The sequence below is a fragment of the Phalangium opilio genome, unplaced genomic scaffold (assembly GCF_054372755.1).
Source record: "Phalangium opilio isolate 3A_F unplaced genomic scaffold, DU_Popi_V2 ptg000031l_1, whole genome shotgun sequence".
NCBI classification, from domain to species: domain Eukaryota; kingdom Metazoa; phylum Arthropoda; class Arachnida; order Opiliones; family Phalangiidae; genus Phalangium; species Phalangium opilio.
In genome coordinates, this window is record NW_028324158.1 from 9,961,408 (window position 1) to 9,977,526 (window position 16,119).

Consider the following 16,119-nt stretch of genomic DNA (forward strand, 5'->3'; position numbering starts at 1 on the left):
ATGAGGACATGATAGTTCTTTCTCTAAACTGTAGACAACATTTTCTAAGATTTAATATGTTCTACAAATCAATAAAGTAAACACGGTCATTTAAGTGCGTAAAACTATGAACGTACCTTCATGAAAGTTAATTTAAGTCGTCCTCCGGAACAAGGAGATTCCTTAATTATCATAATTGCTTTCTTTGTTTTCTTGAACTCGTTAAGCGTATCTTCAAATGAAATTTCGATAAAAGGTTTTACATTTACCGCCTTCTTTACTTTAAGACTTTTAAGTCCTGGGGAATATGGTGGTTGAACACAGACGTTACGTTGCAAGGATCCAAGATATACGTCGCGTGTCTCAAGGAAAAATTTAAGAAACTGTACCGGTACGAAATACGTCACGCCTAAAGAACGTTAACTATGTTATATTTATTTTCTCCCAACTTAGATCAATACCACATTTCAATTGGATTGGTTGTTACCGAAGTCTTGCGAGCTTTGTTTTTGCTTTGAGGTAATGACATCAACAATTTACTGTTAAAGATAATCGATGACCTATGAAGGCGGTTTGAGCCGTTGTTTATACGCGTCGGAGTGGTGTGAAGTTGTAGCAGTGTCTTAGAATAAACATTTGATAGTTTACAGTTTCATAACAATTAAGTATATAAATTTTCTCAAGCGTCATTTCATTCGAAATTCCGACTACAAACGTTTACGGTTACCACCTACAATGAATATAAGAGGACTACTGAATTCCAACTAGTCAATTTCATAATGAAATTCAGTTATGCCACACTGCTTAGCTGGTTAGAACTTTTCTTTGTGAGATGTCTTTGCGTGCCAGAAGGGCAAGGTGTGATGCAACAATAGCGGTCGAAATATTGCTTTAATCATTAACCTCACGCGAAATTTTGTTGTTTCTAGCACAAATGACAATATTTCAAAGTCAGAAACTCTTCCAAAACTACTTCCCCTTTGCTGTAATTTCAAATGACAATATAAAAAGAAGACGCGAGCTATGAACTTTTCTTAATGACTCCAATACATTTGTTTGATCTGAGATACACAACGACGAAGGCCTTGATGGATTCGTCCAATACAGTCGTCAACTTCACAGATAAGTCTAAAACCCAAGATTAATATATTGATATTCTTAAGAAAAGTTACATGGTTCCTTTCAATGCAGAAAATATGCATTGATTATTTTTTCTCAACGTACATTGCGTGTTTTGGATAATTTATTTCTTAGATGGAACCGAAACTCTCGAATGTCAAAATTGTGCAATGTATGCATCGAATTAATTCTTTCAGTATACCAAAGCTTAAGCACTACCATGCGCTTTAATATAGACAAAAGCAAGGACAAAAGTAAATGGCTTATGTTGTTTACGCCGGATGTACACAACACATTTACATGGACGCAGTAATAAGGTATTAGTGCGCCTTTCTAAAATGGCCTTAGACTTGACAGAAGAGTGTCTTGGTCTATCACTAAAATAAATTGCAGTTCTCGTATTTACAAGGCGCATTTGTTGTGGTCAGTAAGGTCTAGTCCAAGTATATTATTTTCAGAATCTTATAATTGTAATGGTGATTCAGTCACTTTGATTAATAGGAGAGTCACGAAGTAACTTGCAAACAGTAACCCGAAAGTGGTCTTTAAATCAACCAGACGGATATAGTTTACGACAGTCGCGTCTTCCTTATCCCTTAATTCTTGTATCGTCACGGGAAAAAGTAAATTATCTTTCCACTTCTGTACACAACCACCTTCAGATAGAGCAATAATGCTATACAAAAATAAAAATTAATTATTTTTCAACCTGATCCTATAATAGTTGCAATTAGAACAGAGGTCAAGAATAACGACTTTATGGCACTTATCGAGTGCGTACTAGAAATTAAACTTAATTTTTTTACTTACACCCAATTAAACGCCTCTTGACAGGTGAAATTCTTTTGAAATCCAATAGCAGTGTTTAAAGCCATAAATGGTTCTCTAACGGGGCGAATTTTGGATGAAGAATACCCGGCTTTAAGTAACTTAAGTGACATTCGTAGCCGAGATTGTGCCGTGGTAATGCGACCCGCGTAAATATCTGCAAAATCGGTTGAACGTCGTGGTCTAATTATTACACTCGTTCGACGAAAGAGGTCTCCGTATGGTTTAGAAGGCTGCAACAGTGAATGAGTTATACATGCACTTCTGGCTGTAGCAACTAATTGAACATCACATACCATATTCTTAACTACACCTATCAAAGCCTGATGTTCCGGAATGAAAAATTTCATGGTTCCCGATCGAAGAACTGATGCTACATCATCCAGGGTATCTATATTATTTTTGCTCGAAACGCTAGTTGACGCTTTAAGTGCATTTCCGTAGAAAATATTTAAGATCGTACAAGTCATCACCCATGATATTGTTATTAATGAAGTTGGTAATCTAAAGTTATCCATTTTAACCCCTTCAAATTGAACCATGTGATTTATTTACAGTATTTGGCATCTAAATGATGATGTATTATGAAACTATAAAAACCTTGTTTTGTTGCAATTCCAAAGACAAGCATTAAACACTGTAATTTACTTCTTAATTCATTTCGAGAGAATAAATATATTAGTAGTAAAACCAAAAGTGAACAAGACAGTTCCACAAGCCAAACCTTAAACATTAAAGCTAGATTGTAGAACATTTTCCACTCAAAACCGCCGAAAGAACACCCCCGCCTCCCATAATTCTTACAGTCCTTTCAGAAACACCCTGTGTACTTACATTAAATTCAAACGGACTGAGAAAAAATACAGATGACCTAGTTGTCTCTTTAACACCGACGAAGAAGCTGAATGTGTCCCTAATATAAGGGACACTAAAGTCAATAGCTGTCCGTCTTACCTTGGTGTCTGCAAGTCCTGTAAGAGCGAAATCCCCTTTCTACGATATAAATATGAAACATTTTAAACCACATTCAAAAAGGTTGGTATTTCCAATTATACATTGGAATGCAAATATCCAACAGCCCCGGTCCAAGTTTTATTTGGTAACATTTTTCCATACTGTCCATACTTAGTCTCGTGAAGATCGTACCTTTGACAATAATAATTTGACGTTTGATAATTGGCGCAAGATATCTAATCTTACGTAAAATTAATTGCGTTGGCAAGACAGTTTAATAGATTTGATTCGAATCCGTTTAGAATTGGTTCACCACTAGGTAATTGTCCTACAACTTGGAGGTAATAAGTCTGAAAATATAAAAGTAATTCAAGAAACGGGCATGCACAGCAACCATTCCACTAATTTCATGCAGAGAAACCAACAGCACAGGATCGGGAGGTCACCCTCTTGAGTTATTTCCCTCGTGCCAAGATTCAACACCAGACGAAGTTCACTACACGCGGAGGGAGGCTGGGTGACTCTTACTGCCTCTAGTGGTGCATGCTTCTTGGTGCTGGGTTAAATAACCCAAGAAGTTGACCTCCCCGCCCCTGTGGTGTTTTCTTCTCATCTGGAATTTATGCAATGGTGTATATGTAAATTAGGCTAATTAGGTCTTAAGTGTACTTTCATAAATGTCAGTTTAAGAGCTCGACCAGAACACGGAACTTCCTTCAATATCATCATTTACTTTTTGTTTGAAAAAACGAAAACCTAATTATAAAATTAAAACCAATTCATATTATACTTCTGTACAATATCGTAACTTACTCTTTTGGGCTTTAATTACTTGCTTTAAACTGTGGTGAATATAGTTTCATAAGCTCGAAAATAATTATTAATTTTACAAATTTCGCGCAAACTATAAAAATACTAGTGAATTGAAATTTTCCAACTTAATACCGTGTTGAACTATTGCTTTCCATCGTTCACCGACCACTGAGCTATTGATCTTAGAAAGTACTAAGCTAATTTTGAAAGGCACTTTAGTGGAAAAACGAAAAACATGTTCTTTTAATGGATTTTTCACTTTAAATGGTTTTCCCTTTGTTATTATTTGAGTAAAAACAAAACATTATTACTGGTTTTGCGTCATACCCATGGAATTATTGTGCCATGTATGGGATTTATAAGTACGCGTACAACATTCGGCCAAAGCCTTCAAATTTGATCGTTATAATAGTTTCTCCTAGCGAATGTTGAACGCTTTAGATCATTTTGAATAGTTTATTAACCAAATATTTGGCTAATAGGCGCGCGTAGTTAACCTAATTAATTCCAGTTCACCAAATACAACGTTTTACTATAGCTGTATTTAACAAGTAACGAAAGTTTTGTCTTCAAATGGTTTGTAGAGTTATTTGCATATTAAAGCGGTGTGAAGGTATAGTAGTGTCTTAGTATGATAATTTTATCAAACAACGGTCTACAATATTTATATTTCAATCCTTCGAATTTTAGTTTCTTCCGATCCCCATTTCTTAAACCATTCCAGGACCAAAACGAGTAGACTTCCAAAATAACTCGAGAACAGTAAACCGAAAGTGGTGACTAAATCATTCAGACATATATAGTTCACGGTGTCCGCATCTTTCTCGTGCAAGGTTTCCAACGTCACCGGTAACATTAATTTATCTTGCCACTTCTGAAGACACCCGCTTTCTGACAACGCCACAATCCTATTATAAAAACAATGTTTCATTAAACATGATTACTAATATTACATAATTCACTTACACCCAGTTAAACGATGCTTGGCAAGTGAAATTCTTTTGAAACGGAATGGCTGTGTTTACACCCATAATGGGTTCACTAACTGCTCTAATTTTAGTCGGTGGGTACCCGGCTTTAAGTAGACTAAGTTCCGTACGAGTCCGAGGATCTGCCGTAATAATGCGTCCATTGTATATATCAGTGTAATCCGTTGGTCTTCGTTCTCTAACTACACCCACTAGGCGAAACAGCTCACCATATGGTGAAGAGGGCTAAATTACAAAATTACAGCGATACTAAATAATAAAAGTACAGTTCTAAAAGTACTTTACCATATTTCCAATAGCAGGTACTAAAGAAGTGTGTTGAGGGATGAAAAATTCCATAGTCCCCGATCTGAGAACTGACGCTACGTCATCAAGAGTGTCTATACTATTTTTGCTTGAGACGCTAGTAGAGGCTTTCAATTCATTTCCGTAGTGAATATTAAAGATCGTGCAAGTCATCAACCACGAGATTATAATTAACGAAGCTGGTAATTTAATATTCCGCGTATTAACACCTGAAATTAAAATAAGTCTCCATTTAACATGTTTAATTTATCTTACACTTGTAATAAAATACTTTGTTTAGCGGCGATTGCGAAAATAAGCGTAAAACTTGATAATTTAAGACGTGAGAAGAAATACATAATCAATGAAACCAGAATTACGCATGCTAGTTCCACTAGCCAAGCCTTAAATATAAAATTAATTACCATTTAGACATATTTAAATAGAGAAAACAATTACTTAACTTACATCAACTTTAAATGGACTCAGAAATAAAGCGGATGATCTAGTCGCTTCTTGAACACCTACAAAGAAGTTTCGGGAATCCTTACTGTACGTTACGCTGAAGTCAATTACTGTTCTTCTTTGGTTTGTGTCAGTAAGACCAGAGAGGCCAAAATCAGCTTTCTAGGTACGTGAGATAAGAAGGACAATTACATAAATTAACTTATAATTAAAATTACCTTAAAAGTACATTGGGATTACTGACTTTATCATGTACACGTCCAACGACCCCAGTCCATGAATTATTTGGCAGTCTAACGCCGTACTGTCCAAACTCGGTCTCGTGTAGATTATATCTTGAAAATATTAATTTGAATCGAAAGGGTTAGGACCTCTTTTAATTAAAATTTTAATTAATACCTTACGTAAAATTAATCGAATTGGAAAGACATTTTAAGAGATTAGCTTCAATCCCATCTAGAATGGGTTCACCGCTCGCTGATCGATTAATAACTTGAAGATAATGAGTCTGATAAAATATTTTAATTTAGATTCATTTAACTGAAATAATTAATATCTTTGGAAAAATATTAATTATTGGATTTTAAATATTTTTATTCTATACTGGGACTCGCCTATTTCAAAATAAAATATACTAAGAATTGGATATATTGTCACCAAATTCTATATAACCTCTTTTTAATAAGCGATAATTAAGATATTATGAAATAACCTAGCCCAAAACTAAATCAGTTGTCAAAAAATCACTCAAAAATAATGAAATCAAGCACCGAAATAAGTAAAACTTTGGGTAGAATGATAAATATGTAAGCAAGTACTTCAATCTTACCTGCATGAAAGTTAATTTTAGTGTTTTTCCCGAACACGTAGACTCCTTCAATGCCATACTTGCAAATGATTTTTTTATGAAATTTTATGATTCAAAAAAATGATTTGTAGATACATATAAGGATAGTTAGAATTCCGAACATCCTTAGAAAAATTCGTATATATTCGTAAATATTTTAAGAAAACTGTACATCCACATACGCCGTATATTTTCTCCGCGTTAATATTCCTAGAAGTCAATACAGTATGCGAGGAAAAAACAACGGAGTTAACCGTGACAAAAACACATTCTTAATCGCTATAATTCTTGGGCAGCACAAAAGAAAAATTATTTAACCGGATAAGGAATACATACATCTAACCGGAATCATTGTGCAGCCATCCATTTTCACTCAACGTCTCTAGGCGGATTTTGTGGCAAGAGCTAGCAACTAATCATTATGCATGAGGAATTTTATCTCACGAATAATCTATCACGCTGCCTGTTACACCTCGCGTTGCTACCAACCAATTAAATCACAGTTAGAAAGACGCTATCAGAATTATAAGGCGAGTTATCAAGCCCGGTATACAAACAGAGATTAACGTTGCAGATATGGGGCGCACAATAATTCCCATAAGCTTTATGCATGCAGTCCCGCGCCGCTCTTTGAAAGTGTTGCAATTGTTTTCCCTTCAAAACCTTGATGGCTAATGTCTATTTTCACGGTCTAGAAGTTCTATAAATATATAAGAACGCACCAATTTGAAACCCGCAAAGGTAATTTGGGAATTTAGATTAAAGCTCTTAGAAAGTTACGCTCTTAGATCGAAAATGTTCTACGTTTCACATTAATTGTATCACAAAATAAAATTGTTTTTCCAGTAGACCGCATTCGTGTTCTAATCAACAGAGAGCGAGTACTCGAGCACTAAAGGAGTTTTGGTCGAAAATTTCACGTCCAAAAAAGGTACGGGACTAAAAGACTAAGAACTAAAACCGCTAATAAAACTGCACGAACACCACACCACACCCCGCTTCACAAACATCTATAAACATTGTTAGAAATGTGTGTCATAAAATGGGCTTGGGACGAATTTCAACCAACTTTCGTCGGCTTTCTACTTGTATATCGATTTTTTAATTCATTTTTCGCGAAATATGACTCGTTTTAGCGAGATAGAACCATTAGCGAGTACTGTAATGAGATTTAGTTCGAAATCAACTTTTTGGAGCGAGTATAGGAGCCAAACAGTCGTATAAGATATAAGCAAATAAAATATATGGTTAATGATAATGGGTTTTGACTGAACACGTTCGGCAATGTGTTTTAAATGAACACAGCTTCTGGTAAACAAAAGTGTAGTTATGGAACCTTAATCCTCAATGTTTTTCGATAATAAACAAGATCATAGATGATAAATAACTCATGAGCAATAACGCGAATGTACTCTGCAAATCGATCAATCGGATGTAATGAACTTCATTAGCTTCTTCTTTTTCCTTCATTTCTTGAAAAGTAACAGGCCACCTTGTTTGCATTTTCCACTTCCGCAGACAACCACTTTCGCATAAAGCGACGAAACTGCAAGCGTCACAATAATTCTTCAAAAACTGATTTGTAAGCTTGTGCGGGTCAATTTTGGCAGCCAAAAGCGGATGAGGTCACTTACACCCAGTTAAACGACGCTTGGCAAGTGAAATTCATTTGAAATCCAATCGCAGTATTAGAATACGCGAGTGGCTCGCCTACCACCCGAATTTTTGCCGGTGGGTACCCCGCTTTAAGTAGTCTTAGTTCCATTCGAAGTCGAGATGACCCCGAGGTTAAGCGTCCAGCGTAGATATCAGCGTAGTCAGTTTTTCTATTAGGCCTGACAATACTGGCTTTCCGAAAAATGTCTCCGTATGGTTTAGAAGGCTTAAAATATAAACTTTGTAAGATTTATCTAAACCATAGGTTCATAAGATATGTTCCATAAGTTTGTAACTGGTTACTGAGAGCTTGTCATGAACTCATGAAGTGAGTGAGGTAGGTCATAGGTTCGAGGTAAAGCGACGCCTGGTGAGGCACTGTATCAAAGGCTTAGTACAGAGACTAAATAGGAAGATGGAAGTCCTGCAAAATTAACCGAGTGTAGGACTTCAATTCTCGCTTGTCGTTCTCGAACTAGATCTCAGTAAGTCTCTAGCATTACGAAGTATATACTTATGGAACATATCTTATAAACTTATGTCTAAACTAACCATCATTTGAAGAATATCTTTAATTGCAGTGTGTTCAGGGATGAGTACTTTCATACGTCCTGATTTGAGCACCTCTACCAAATCATCTAAAGTATTTATGCTGTTTCTGTTCGAAATACTAGTTGAGGCTTTAAGCGCATTTCCATATTGTATTGTGAAAACTGCGCATGACAAAAGCCATGACGTTACCATAAATGATAACGGTAATACATTGAAGATATTCACATCAACACCTAAAATTAAAAATAATTTTAATTAATTGCACGAATTAAGAATAACCCTTTTCAAATAATAAATAATCTTACTTTGTTTCACTGCAATTCCAAAAATGGTCATAAAAACACGACATTTACTTTGGGGTTGCGAGAAGAAATATACCAATATTAACACGAATATTAAACATGACAGTTGAACTAGCCAAACCTTAAATATCATTAGTTTAATTAGTCTATGTTTTAAACCAAAGCCCAATTTAATTAATCACATTAATTTGAAATGGACTTAGAAGTAAAAATTGCGAAATTTTAGTTTCACTAACACCGGCAAAGAAGCTAATGGTATCTTTGATATAAGGTGAGCTGAAGTCAATCACAGTCTTTCTAGCTTGAGTTTGAGTCAACCCCGAGAGAGCAAAGTGTGATTTCTAAGTAATTAATGAACACTAATTAAAAATTATCCTCTATAAACTGAAAGTTCTCCATTTACTGACGTTCGAAGCTAGGTGACCGACAACGCCACTCCAAGTTCCGTTTGGTAGAATGGCACCATACTGTCCGAATTGTATCTCGTGCATATCATAGCTTTAAATTTAAGTATAAATTAAATTTAATTGCAAATTAAAACAGAAACCGGGAAAAACAAAACGCACGTAAAATTAAGAGTCCTGGATAGGCATTTTAAGAGATTAACTTCGAGTCCTTCTGGTTCGCCAGTTGATGATTGGTTTAATTTAAAGTAATGACTCTGAAGGGAAATAATTTTAATCTAAGTATTTTAAAACAATATTAAGTCATTCCAAAATGGATTTCATTATGAGTTTTATAAGTAGAAATTATCAAATCTGTGGACATTTAACTCTAATCACCTTAATCCTTTCAAAACTATGCATTTTTCAAAATTTATCTTGATTTTTGAAGGTTCTGTTCACCCCACGTAGCTGATTTTTCATTTTTTTTTAAATTTTTTTGACATGAAATTCAATATCTAAACCGGTAAATTAATTTTTCTTGGGACATTTCAAAGGATTTGTTAATAAAGTCTCATAATAAGAATCTTTACCTGTTTTTGTATCGCTTTAAAATATAGTTCCCTACCTGCATATAAGCAAGCTTAAGTCGTTTTCCGGAACACAACGATTCCTTTATCATTGTTGCATTGAAGAAAGAACGGTTTGAAGAAGTAACGCTCTTACTGGTAAATATCCCCAAAATATCAAATATGTGAGAATGTTTTCGTTGTTTAATGTTAAACTTTGGTATCTCGTGCTTACACCCAATATCTATCGTCGCTCACGAAATATAGTCATTTACATTTCATTGACCACATTAATTATTTATCAATAAATGGTAAATTGTTTTCGAAACGTGAGAAACTATACGCGAGACTTTGCGGCTTTAGTTAAAAAAAAAAATCTCAAACCAGAAATTTATAAGAAAGAATTGAATTTCAAGTACAATTTCAAAATCTTGCACTTTCTACAGTGGTACTACTTTCCTTTAACTGTAAAAGTTAAGGCGTTTTCTCCGTCGAAACGCGTTCAACAAAAATATCTGAAAAAAGAAATTTTTTAAATTTTCTCGCTTCATGTCACTTCAATTAAAACCTTCCGTTTGTACTAACGCAATAGCGTTCTCGCAATGCCGTTTATATATTAAAGCAAAAGCCGATAAGGTTTTGGATTAAAGGGCAAGTCTAATTTGAATCGTAAAATTTTGAACAAGTCTACTACATATGAACGCAATAACAATTTTTTCAATAATTTCAAAATTTAGCTTTATAAAACGTTAGATATACCAAAAGAGAAAGTTTTGTCCAATATATAATGCTAATTATTTCAAAATGTTCTAATTTGAGGAAATGTTAACCGATTTTAACTAACTTCTCTTATTTTACCTTATTTAAATTGGATTTAAAAAGTACATTTTAAATGGACTTTCCCTTCCTAAACGGATAAGCAATCGTTAAAAAACTTATTACCTTAACAGGTATTCGTCAATCGATCACAAAATAACACCACAACAAACTTATTGATTTGGAAAATCGGAAAAAAGAAATTATATTATATATAATAAGTCTTCAATGTCACGTTTGAAAAAGTGCATGTTTTGTGATTGTTACGAAAATTATTTCATCAACAAGAACTATTATTATTATTATTTTTAGGTATTCAGTGTTAAGTGAATGTTTCGTAACACATAATGGACAGAATTACTAATTGGTCTACTAATTAGTTCTCCAATTAGAGATAATGATGCTACAAACAACCCGGCGAAAAACAAACGAGCCGTGCTATATAAATCCCCCAGTGTAATAAAAAGAGCAGTTTCAGTGTCTAAATCCTTCAAACGTTGAATTTCCAAGGGCCAAGACAGAATATCTTGCCAAATAATCAGAAAACCGGTTTCACGTAAATTATCGATTCTATACAAAATAATCAATCAAATCTCTTAAATTTTGGTAGCCATTACCTTGTAATAAAATTAATTAACTTACACCCAATTAAACTGGCCTTGGCAAGAGAAATTCTTTTGATATCCAATAGCTATATTCACCAACGCTATTGGTTCTCCAACTACACGAATTTTGGACGGAGGATACCCACTTTTAAGTAATCGAAGCTCGGTACGCAGTCGTGGATCCGCTGTTGTGTAACGTCTGTTGTAGATATCGGCATAATCCGTTGAACTTCTGGCTTTCTCAACACTGGCTTGACGAAAAATGTCACCGTGTGGGGAAGAAGGCTTGAAACAATATCAGGAACAAATAAATGCAAACAGACAGTGCACGCGGATTGCAGAAATTTCCAACGTACCATTTGTTCAATTAAATCAATCAACAAATGATGTTCAGGGACAAAAACTTTCATAGATCCTTGCAGGAGAATATTAGCTAAATCCTCAATTGTATCTACACTGTTTTTGGCGAAAAATCCTGTACTCGCTTTGAGGGAATCACCGTAATGAATTGATAATACATTACACATTGTAACCCACGAAAAGATAATTATAGTTGCGGGAACACCGATATTACGAATCTTAACACCTAAAAGTACAGGTTTAATTGAAGTATAGCGTTTCATAAAGAGGCATTGAATTTACAAACTTTGATGAACCGCTATTCCAGTAACGAACAGAAAAATTGTGGATTTACTAAGCGATTCCCGACGAGAAAACAAATACATAAGCGCAAAAACGAGTATCATACTGATGAGGAACGCCACCCAAATCTGAAATTGTTCATACGGTGCACTTTATTATATTTATATGCACTCTTGTTAATCTTCTGTTACTTGCCTTGTTTTGAAAAGGACTTAAGAAAAACACAGAGGATCTAGTCGTCTCCTCAACACCAACGAAAAAACTTATGGAATCGATTGTGTAGGGAACGCTAAAATCAATTACGGATCTTCTCGATCGTGACTCGCTTAGACCAGCCAGGGCAATATCGATCTTCTATCAAAAACATTAACAATCGTGACATCGAAACCTAAGTTTATCGTTCAAGATTAATTACCTTTGACTGTAACTGCCCAACAGCACCAGACCACGAATTATTTTCAAGTTTCATACCAAATTCTCCGTAATTAACTTCTTTCAGATCATAACTTTGAATTTGAAATTACGCAAGCGATTAGTGAAAAATTACACTGTCCCTAATATTTTAATTAAAAATTAACTCACGTGAAATTAATCGAATTAGACAGATATCTCAATAATTTCGATTCAATTCCCTTATCAAGCTTTACTTCATTATTTTCCCCATTTTCAACGACGTTATAATAAAGGTTCTATACGAAAATTATCGTAATTTTAGATCTAAAAGTTAGTAACAGATGGTATTGGTTAATATATTCCTACCTTCATGAAACCGACTTTGAGTCGCTTCCCTGAACAAGGACATTGTTTTAAATTTATCATAGCAGCCCTAATTTCTGATAACCATAAACAAAATTAGGAGAGTTTTCATACACCCTGACTACTTTATGACAAAATTTCGGTACTACGTTTAAAAAAAAATCCTTCTCCTTTGAAGAAAAACTCTTTATGATGTATTGAACAGTTTGAAGAATTTCGTAATAATTTGCTAAAACGCCTTGAAAGTATTATGTCAGATGACAATTCGGCTAAAATGAATAGATTTCAAATTGTTTACTTAAGTCCACGAGAGAATTTTCGCACCAAGTTTTGTTGTTTCAATTTACATTAGGTTGACACAATTCTGATGTAACAATCTCAAGAATAAATGTTAATAATTTTATGACATTCAAACCTATTTCTAATCAATCATATTTCGTTGACACCTTGACACCACTAAAAAAACATTACAATTACGTAATATTTTATCGACACGTGTAATAGGATAAAATCTCATAGTGGTAGAGGTCAAGAATGGAGAGATGTCATATGAGTTCGGAGGCTGTGCCTTAGTTGTGATTTATAAAAAGGGGTTTGATTAGCAAAAGAAATTAAAGATTTAGAAGCGTGATGTGTGAACCCAGGCGTTGTTTCCCTACAAGTTTCACAGCATGAAATGCAATAGTTACGAAGCATTACGTTGAGGTTTAAGTTGATTACAGATTGGTTGATGTTCAGTTAAATTTTCGTAACACGTCATAGATAAAGTTAAGTATTGATACACTAATTAGTTCCGCAATTAGCGAACACAATGCCACGAGTAGTCCGGTTAAAAACATCCTAGCCGTGCTATATATATCAATAAATGTTATATATAGAGCAGTTTTATTGTCTAAATCCTTCAAACGCTGAAGTGTCAGTGACCACGATAGGGCATCCTGCCATTTGATCAGACAACCAGTTTCTCGTAAATTGTTGATTCTATAAAACAATTTCGGTTGGTAACTAACAAAGTATCCAACATTAAAGGGGCTGTAAAGTAAGCATCGGCGAGTGGGGAAAATATTTTTTGAAATACGTCACAGGCACCACGTGACACCAAGATGGATGGTGGGACTGTATGGAGTGGGACAGGACATCAAGTCATGATTTTTCGTGAAGTTCTAGTTTTCAAAATAAAACCACGAACTCAGTTTCTTTGAACCGCACGTTTCTCCTCGATCACGTGCCTCTGACGTATTCCCACCCGCCGATGCCTTAATGACGCATATGACTTACACCCAATTAAACTGTTTTTGGCAAGAGAAATTCTTTTGATATCCAATGGCTATATTAACCAACGATATTGGTTCGCCCACGACGTGAATCTTTGACGGTGGATAGCCATTCTTAAGCAATCGAAGCTCGGTACGTAGACGTGGACCCGCTGTTGTGATACGTCTATTGTAGATATCTTCATAATCGCATACACTCCTTGGTTTCTCAACACTAGCTTTGCGAAAGATATCTCCGTATGGCAAAGAAGGCTTAATTAAAACAATTAATGCTCGAAATTAGTAAAATTGCTACTACACTCTCTATTTTTACGCTCACCATTTGTGCAATTAAGTCAACCAATAAATGATGTTCAGGGACAAAAACCTTCATAGGCCCTTTCTTGAGAGTTTTGGCTAAATCTTCTATTGTATCTACTCTATTTTTCACGAAAAATCCCGTACTCGCTTTGAGAGCGTCGCCGTAATGAATTGACAATATATTACATATGACAACCCATGAAAATATAATTATAGTGGCGTGAACTCCGACATTACGAATATTAACACCTGAAAGTTAATTTTTAGCACAATAAATTGAACTAATTAAAGCGTTAAAGCAAATGTCGGCTCGTGTGACGCTCCTAACACGCTATCTAATCTTCTACACGCTAATTTTACTTCATTGTCAAAGGGTAAGAACCAATCAGAACTTGTCAAAGGGTAAAAACCAATCAGAACTTGTTAAAGGGTAAGAATCAATCAGAACTTGTTAAAGGGTAGGAATCAATCAGAACTTGTTAAAGGGTAGGAACCAACCAGAACTTGTCAAAGGGTAAGAACCAATCAGAACTTGTAAAAGGGTAAGAACCAATCAGAACTTGTCCTTGAGGACGAAGATAAGCTTAGAGGGTCTGCCAACGCACCCACCCCTAGACTATGGATGCCATTTATTTAAACTAAACAACAGAGACTCATTTTAATATATAAGGAACTTTGAATTTACTTTGATCGACAGCTATTCCAGCAACGATGAGAAAAATTGTGGATTTACTAAGCGAGTCCCGTCGAGAAAATAAATGTACAAGCGCCAAAACGAGGACTACACTAATGAGAAACGCCACCCAAATCTGAAACAGTATTAATTGCATTCTCTAAGATGTATTTGCTATTCTTAAAGAAAGACCTGTTAGAAAAGAAACTTTCCTTGTATTCGAATGGACTGAGCAAAAAGTCAGTAGCCCTAGTTGTCTCCTCAACACCAACGAAGAAACTTATAGAATCGATAATATAAGGAACGCTAAAATCAATAGCTGTTCTCCTCAAGCTGGTTTCACTCAGACCAGCTAGGGCAAAATCAATCTCCTTAAAAAAAAATAAATAAACGTTTATTATTTTCACTCGGATATTTCAACCTAAGGTATGTAATTGCGTCTTTGCGGTCAAGATTAATGGACAACACCCGGACATACCTTTGACTGTAACTGTCCAACAGCACCTGACCAGGAATCGTTTCCAAGTTTCATACCAAATTGTCCGTAAAAAATTTCTTTGAGATCGTACCTTTGAAATATATTCACCACATTATTAATTATATCGTTGCTAATGATTTAAAAATTAACTGACGTGAAATTAACAGAGCTTGATAGGCATCTCAATAGCTTTGATTCGATTCCATCATCAAGCGTGGCTTCATCGTTCTCGTCACTTTCATTAAAGTGGAAGTAGAGGCTCTATGAGAAGTATTGCAAAATCTTCTAAATTCGTACGTAATCTTTGCTAAAAAAATAAATAGGTGATTTCATACCTCCATGAAACCGACTTTAAGTCGTTTCCCAGAACAAGGACATCCTTTTAAATTGATCATAATGAAGCCTGCTTCAAATTATTCTTAATCTTTAAAAAAATTAGGGAGTTGCCACCCTGGTTACGTTATGGGGAAAATGGCGGTATCATTCTAATGTACCCTTTACTTAAACGTATAGTTGTGATGTATTGAACAGTCCATTGTTTAAAGAGCTTAGCGACAATTTGCTTGTATCTAGAACACTTTCAAAGTAATATGACAGGTGGTCTTTTCCTCACAGGAAAATAATAAAAAAAAAAGATATCGATTTCAAATCGTTTTATAAGCGTTCTACTTCCGTGGTCAACCGATGCATGGGATTTTTCCATTTTACGACTTGTTCGATAAAAATTAGCTCAAACTTGATACATTTCTTTTGATACATATGGGTTAAGGCTAACAATTTAAAGACAGCTGTGTTTCTCGTCTTTTTTATGGGAACGATTCCTTCACAGAATGT

The 16,119-nt window shown here is 34.9% G+C and overlaps 5 protein-coding genes and 2 long non-coding RNA genes across 7 annotated transcripts in view; 1 reads left to right on the forward strand and 6 right to left on the reverse strand.

The window, feature by feature from the left end:
* LOC149690502 (uncharacterized) overlaps positions 1 to 16,119 on the forward strand; it is a 285,407-nt gene that overhangs the window by 198,764 nt on the left and 70,524 nt on the right. The gene's annotated exons all lie outside the window — the stretch shown is intronic.
* On the reverse strand, positions 2,976 to 3,627 carry LOC149690514 (glutamate receptor ionotropic, delta-1-like). The gene is made up of 3 exons (XM_089870436.1): positions 3,550 to 3,627; positions 3,127 to 3,230; positions 2,976 to 3,072 (listed from the first exon to the last, which is right to left on the reverse strand). The coding sequence occupies exons 1-3, from the start codon at positions 3,607 to 3,609 to the stop codon at positions 2,976 to 2,978; spliced, it is 261 nt and encodes an 86-aa protein (XP_089726562.1). The 5' UTR covers positions 3,610 to 3,627.
* Positions 3,958 to 5,383, reverse strand: LOC149690515 (uncharacterized). Its single transcript, XM_089870815.1, has 3 exons — positions 5,260 to 5,383; positions 4,660 to 5,197; positions 3,958 to 4,601 (listed from the first exon to the last, which is right to left on the reverse strand). The coding sequence occupies exons 2-3, from the start codon at positions 4,722 to 4,724 to the stop codon at positions 4,358 to 4,360; spliced, it is 309 nt and encodes a 102-aa protein (XP_089726941.1). The 5' UTR covers positions 4,725 to 5,197; positions 5,260 to 5,383; the 3' UTR covers positions 3,958 to 4,357.
* On the reverse strand, positions 7,515 to 8,823 carry LOC149690516 (uncharacterized). Its single transcript, XM_089870437.1, has 4 exons — positions 8,793 to 8,823; positions 8,488 to 8,720; positions 7,914 to 8,161; positions 7,515 to 7,825 (listed from the first exon to the last, which is right to left on the reverse strand). Exons 1-4 carry the CDS (start codon positions 8,821 to 8,823, stop codon positions 7,624 to 7,626), a joined length of 714 nt encoding a protein of 237 aa, XP_089726563.1. The 3' UTR covers positions 7,515 to 7,623.
* LOC149690517 (uncharacterized) lies at positions 8,857 to 9,784 on the reverse strand. Its single transcript, XR_016383886.1, has 3 exons — positions 9,356 to 9,784; positions 9,197 to 9,287; positions 8,857 to 9,130 (listed from the first exon to the last, which is right to left on the reverse strand). It is a non-coding gene; the product is annotated as an uncharacterized LOC149690517 (long non-coding RNA).
* LOC149690518 (glutamate receptor ionotropic, NMDA 2D-like) lies at positions 9,821 to 13,279 on the reverse strand. Its single transcript, XM_089870065.1, has 8 exons — positions 12,564 to 13,279; positions 12,387 to 12,493; positions 12,220 to 12,310; positions 12,000 to 12,158; positions 11,809 to 11,932; positions 11,519 to 11,748; positions 11,200 to 11,447; positions 9,821 to 11,127 (listed from the first exon to the last, which is right to left on the reverse strand). The coding sequence occupies exons 1-8, from the start codon at positions 12,621 to 12,623 to the stop codon at positions 10,866 to 10,868; spliced, it is 1,281 nt and encodes a 426-aa protein (XP_089726191.1). The 5' UTR covers positions 12,624 to 13,279; the 3' UTR covers positions 9,821 to 10,865.
* LOC149690519 (putative glutamate receptor) lies at positions 14,249 to 16,092 on the reverse strand. Its single transcript, XM_089870069.1, has 5 exons — positions 15,621 to 16,092; positions 15,440 to 15,546; positions 15,286 to 15,376; positions 14,820 to 15,178; positions 14,249 to 14,383 (listed from the first exon to the last, which is right to left on the reverse strand). The coding sequence occupies exons 1-4, from the start codon at positions 15,678 to 15,680 to the stop codon at positions 14,921 to 14,923; spliced, it is 516 nt and encodes a 171-aa protein (XP_089726195.1). The 5' UTR covers positions 15,681 to 16,092; the 3' UTR covers positions 14,249 to 14,383; positions 14,820 to 14,920.

What these genes read in the sequence shown, in the direction of transcription:
- LOC149690516 (XM_089870437.1), bottom strand. Translation starts at nt 8,823, where the DNA reads ATGACCATTTTTGGAATTGCAGTGAAACAAA. An exon ending in TGGAATTGCAGTGAAACAAA is followed by an intron (nt 8,721 to 8,792) that starts GTAAGATTATTT and finishes TTTTAATTTTAG; the next exon opens with GTGTTGATGTGAATATCTTC. An exon ending in AAGATATTCTTCAAATGATG is followed by an intron (nt 8,162 to 8,487) that starts GTTAGTTTAGAC and finishes TTATATTTTAAG; the next exon opens with CCTTCTAAACCATACGGAGA.
- LOC149690518 (XM_089870065.1), bottom strand. Translation starts at nt 12,623, where the DNA reads ATGATAAATTTAAAACAATGTCCTTGTTCAGGGAAGCGACTCAAAGTC. An exon ending in TCTAATTCGATTAATTTCAC is followed by an intron (nt 12,311 to 12,386) that starts GTGAGTTAATTT and finishes TCAAATTCAAAG; the next exon opens with TTATGATCTGAAAGAAGTTA. An exon ending in TTGGGCAGTTACAGTCAAAG is followed by an intron (nt 12,159 to 12,219) that starts GTAATTAATCTT and finishes TGTTTTTGATAG; the next exon opens with AAGATCGATATTGCCCTGGC.
- LOC149690514 (XM_089870436.1), bottom strand. Translation starts at nt 3,609, where the DNA reads ATGATGATATTGAAGGAAGTTCCGTGTTCTGGTCGAGCTCTTAAACTG. An exon ending in TTAAACTGACATTTATGAAA is followed by an intron (nt 3,231 to 3,549) that starts GTACACTTAAGA and finishes TTATATTTTCAG; the next exon opens with ACTTATTACCTCCAAGTTGT. An exon ending in GCCAACGCAATTAATTTTAC is followed by an intron (nt 3,073 to 3,126) that starts GTAAGATTAGAT and finishes TTATTGTCAAAG; the next exon opens with GTACGATCTTCACGAGACTA.
- LOC149690515 (XM_089870815.1), bottom strand. Translation starts at nt 4,724, where the DNA reads ATGGGTGTAAACACAGCCATTCCGTTTCAAAAGAATTTCACTTGCCAA. An exon ending in CAAGCATCGTTTAACTGGGT is followed by an intron (nt 4,602 to 4,659) that starts GTAAGTGAATTA and finishes TTTTTATAATAG; the next exon opens with GATTGTGGCGTTGTCAGAAA.
- LOC149690519 (XM_089870069.1), bottom strand. Translation starts at nt 15,680, where the DNA reads ATGATCAATTTAAAAGGATGTCCTTGTTCTGGGAAACGACTTAAAGTC. An exon ending in TCAAGCTCTGTTAATTTCAC is followed by an intron (nt 15,377 to 15,439) that starts GTCAGTTAATTT and finishes TATATTTCAAAG; the next exon opens with GTACGATCTCAAAGAAATTT. An exon ending in TTGGACAGTTACAGTCAAAG is followed by an intron (nt 15,179 to 15,285) that starts GTATGTCCGGGT and finishes TTTTTTTTTAAG; the next exon opens with GAGATTGATTTTGCCCTAGC.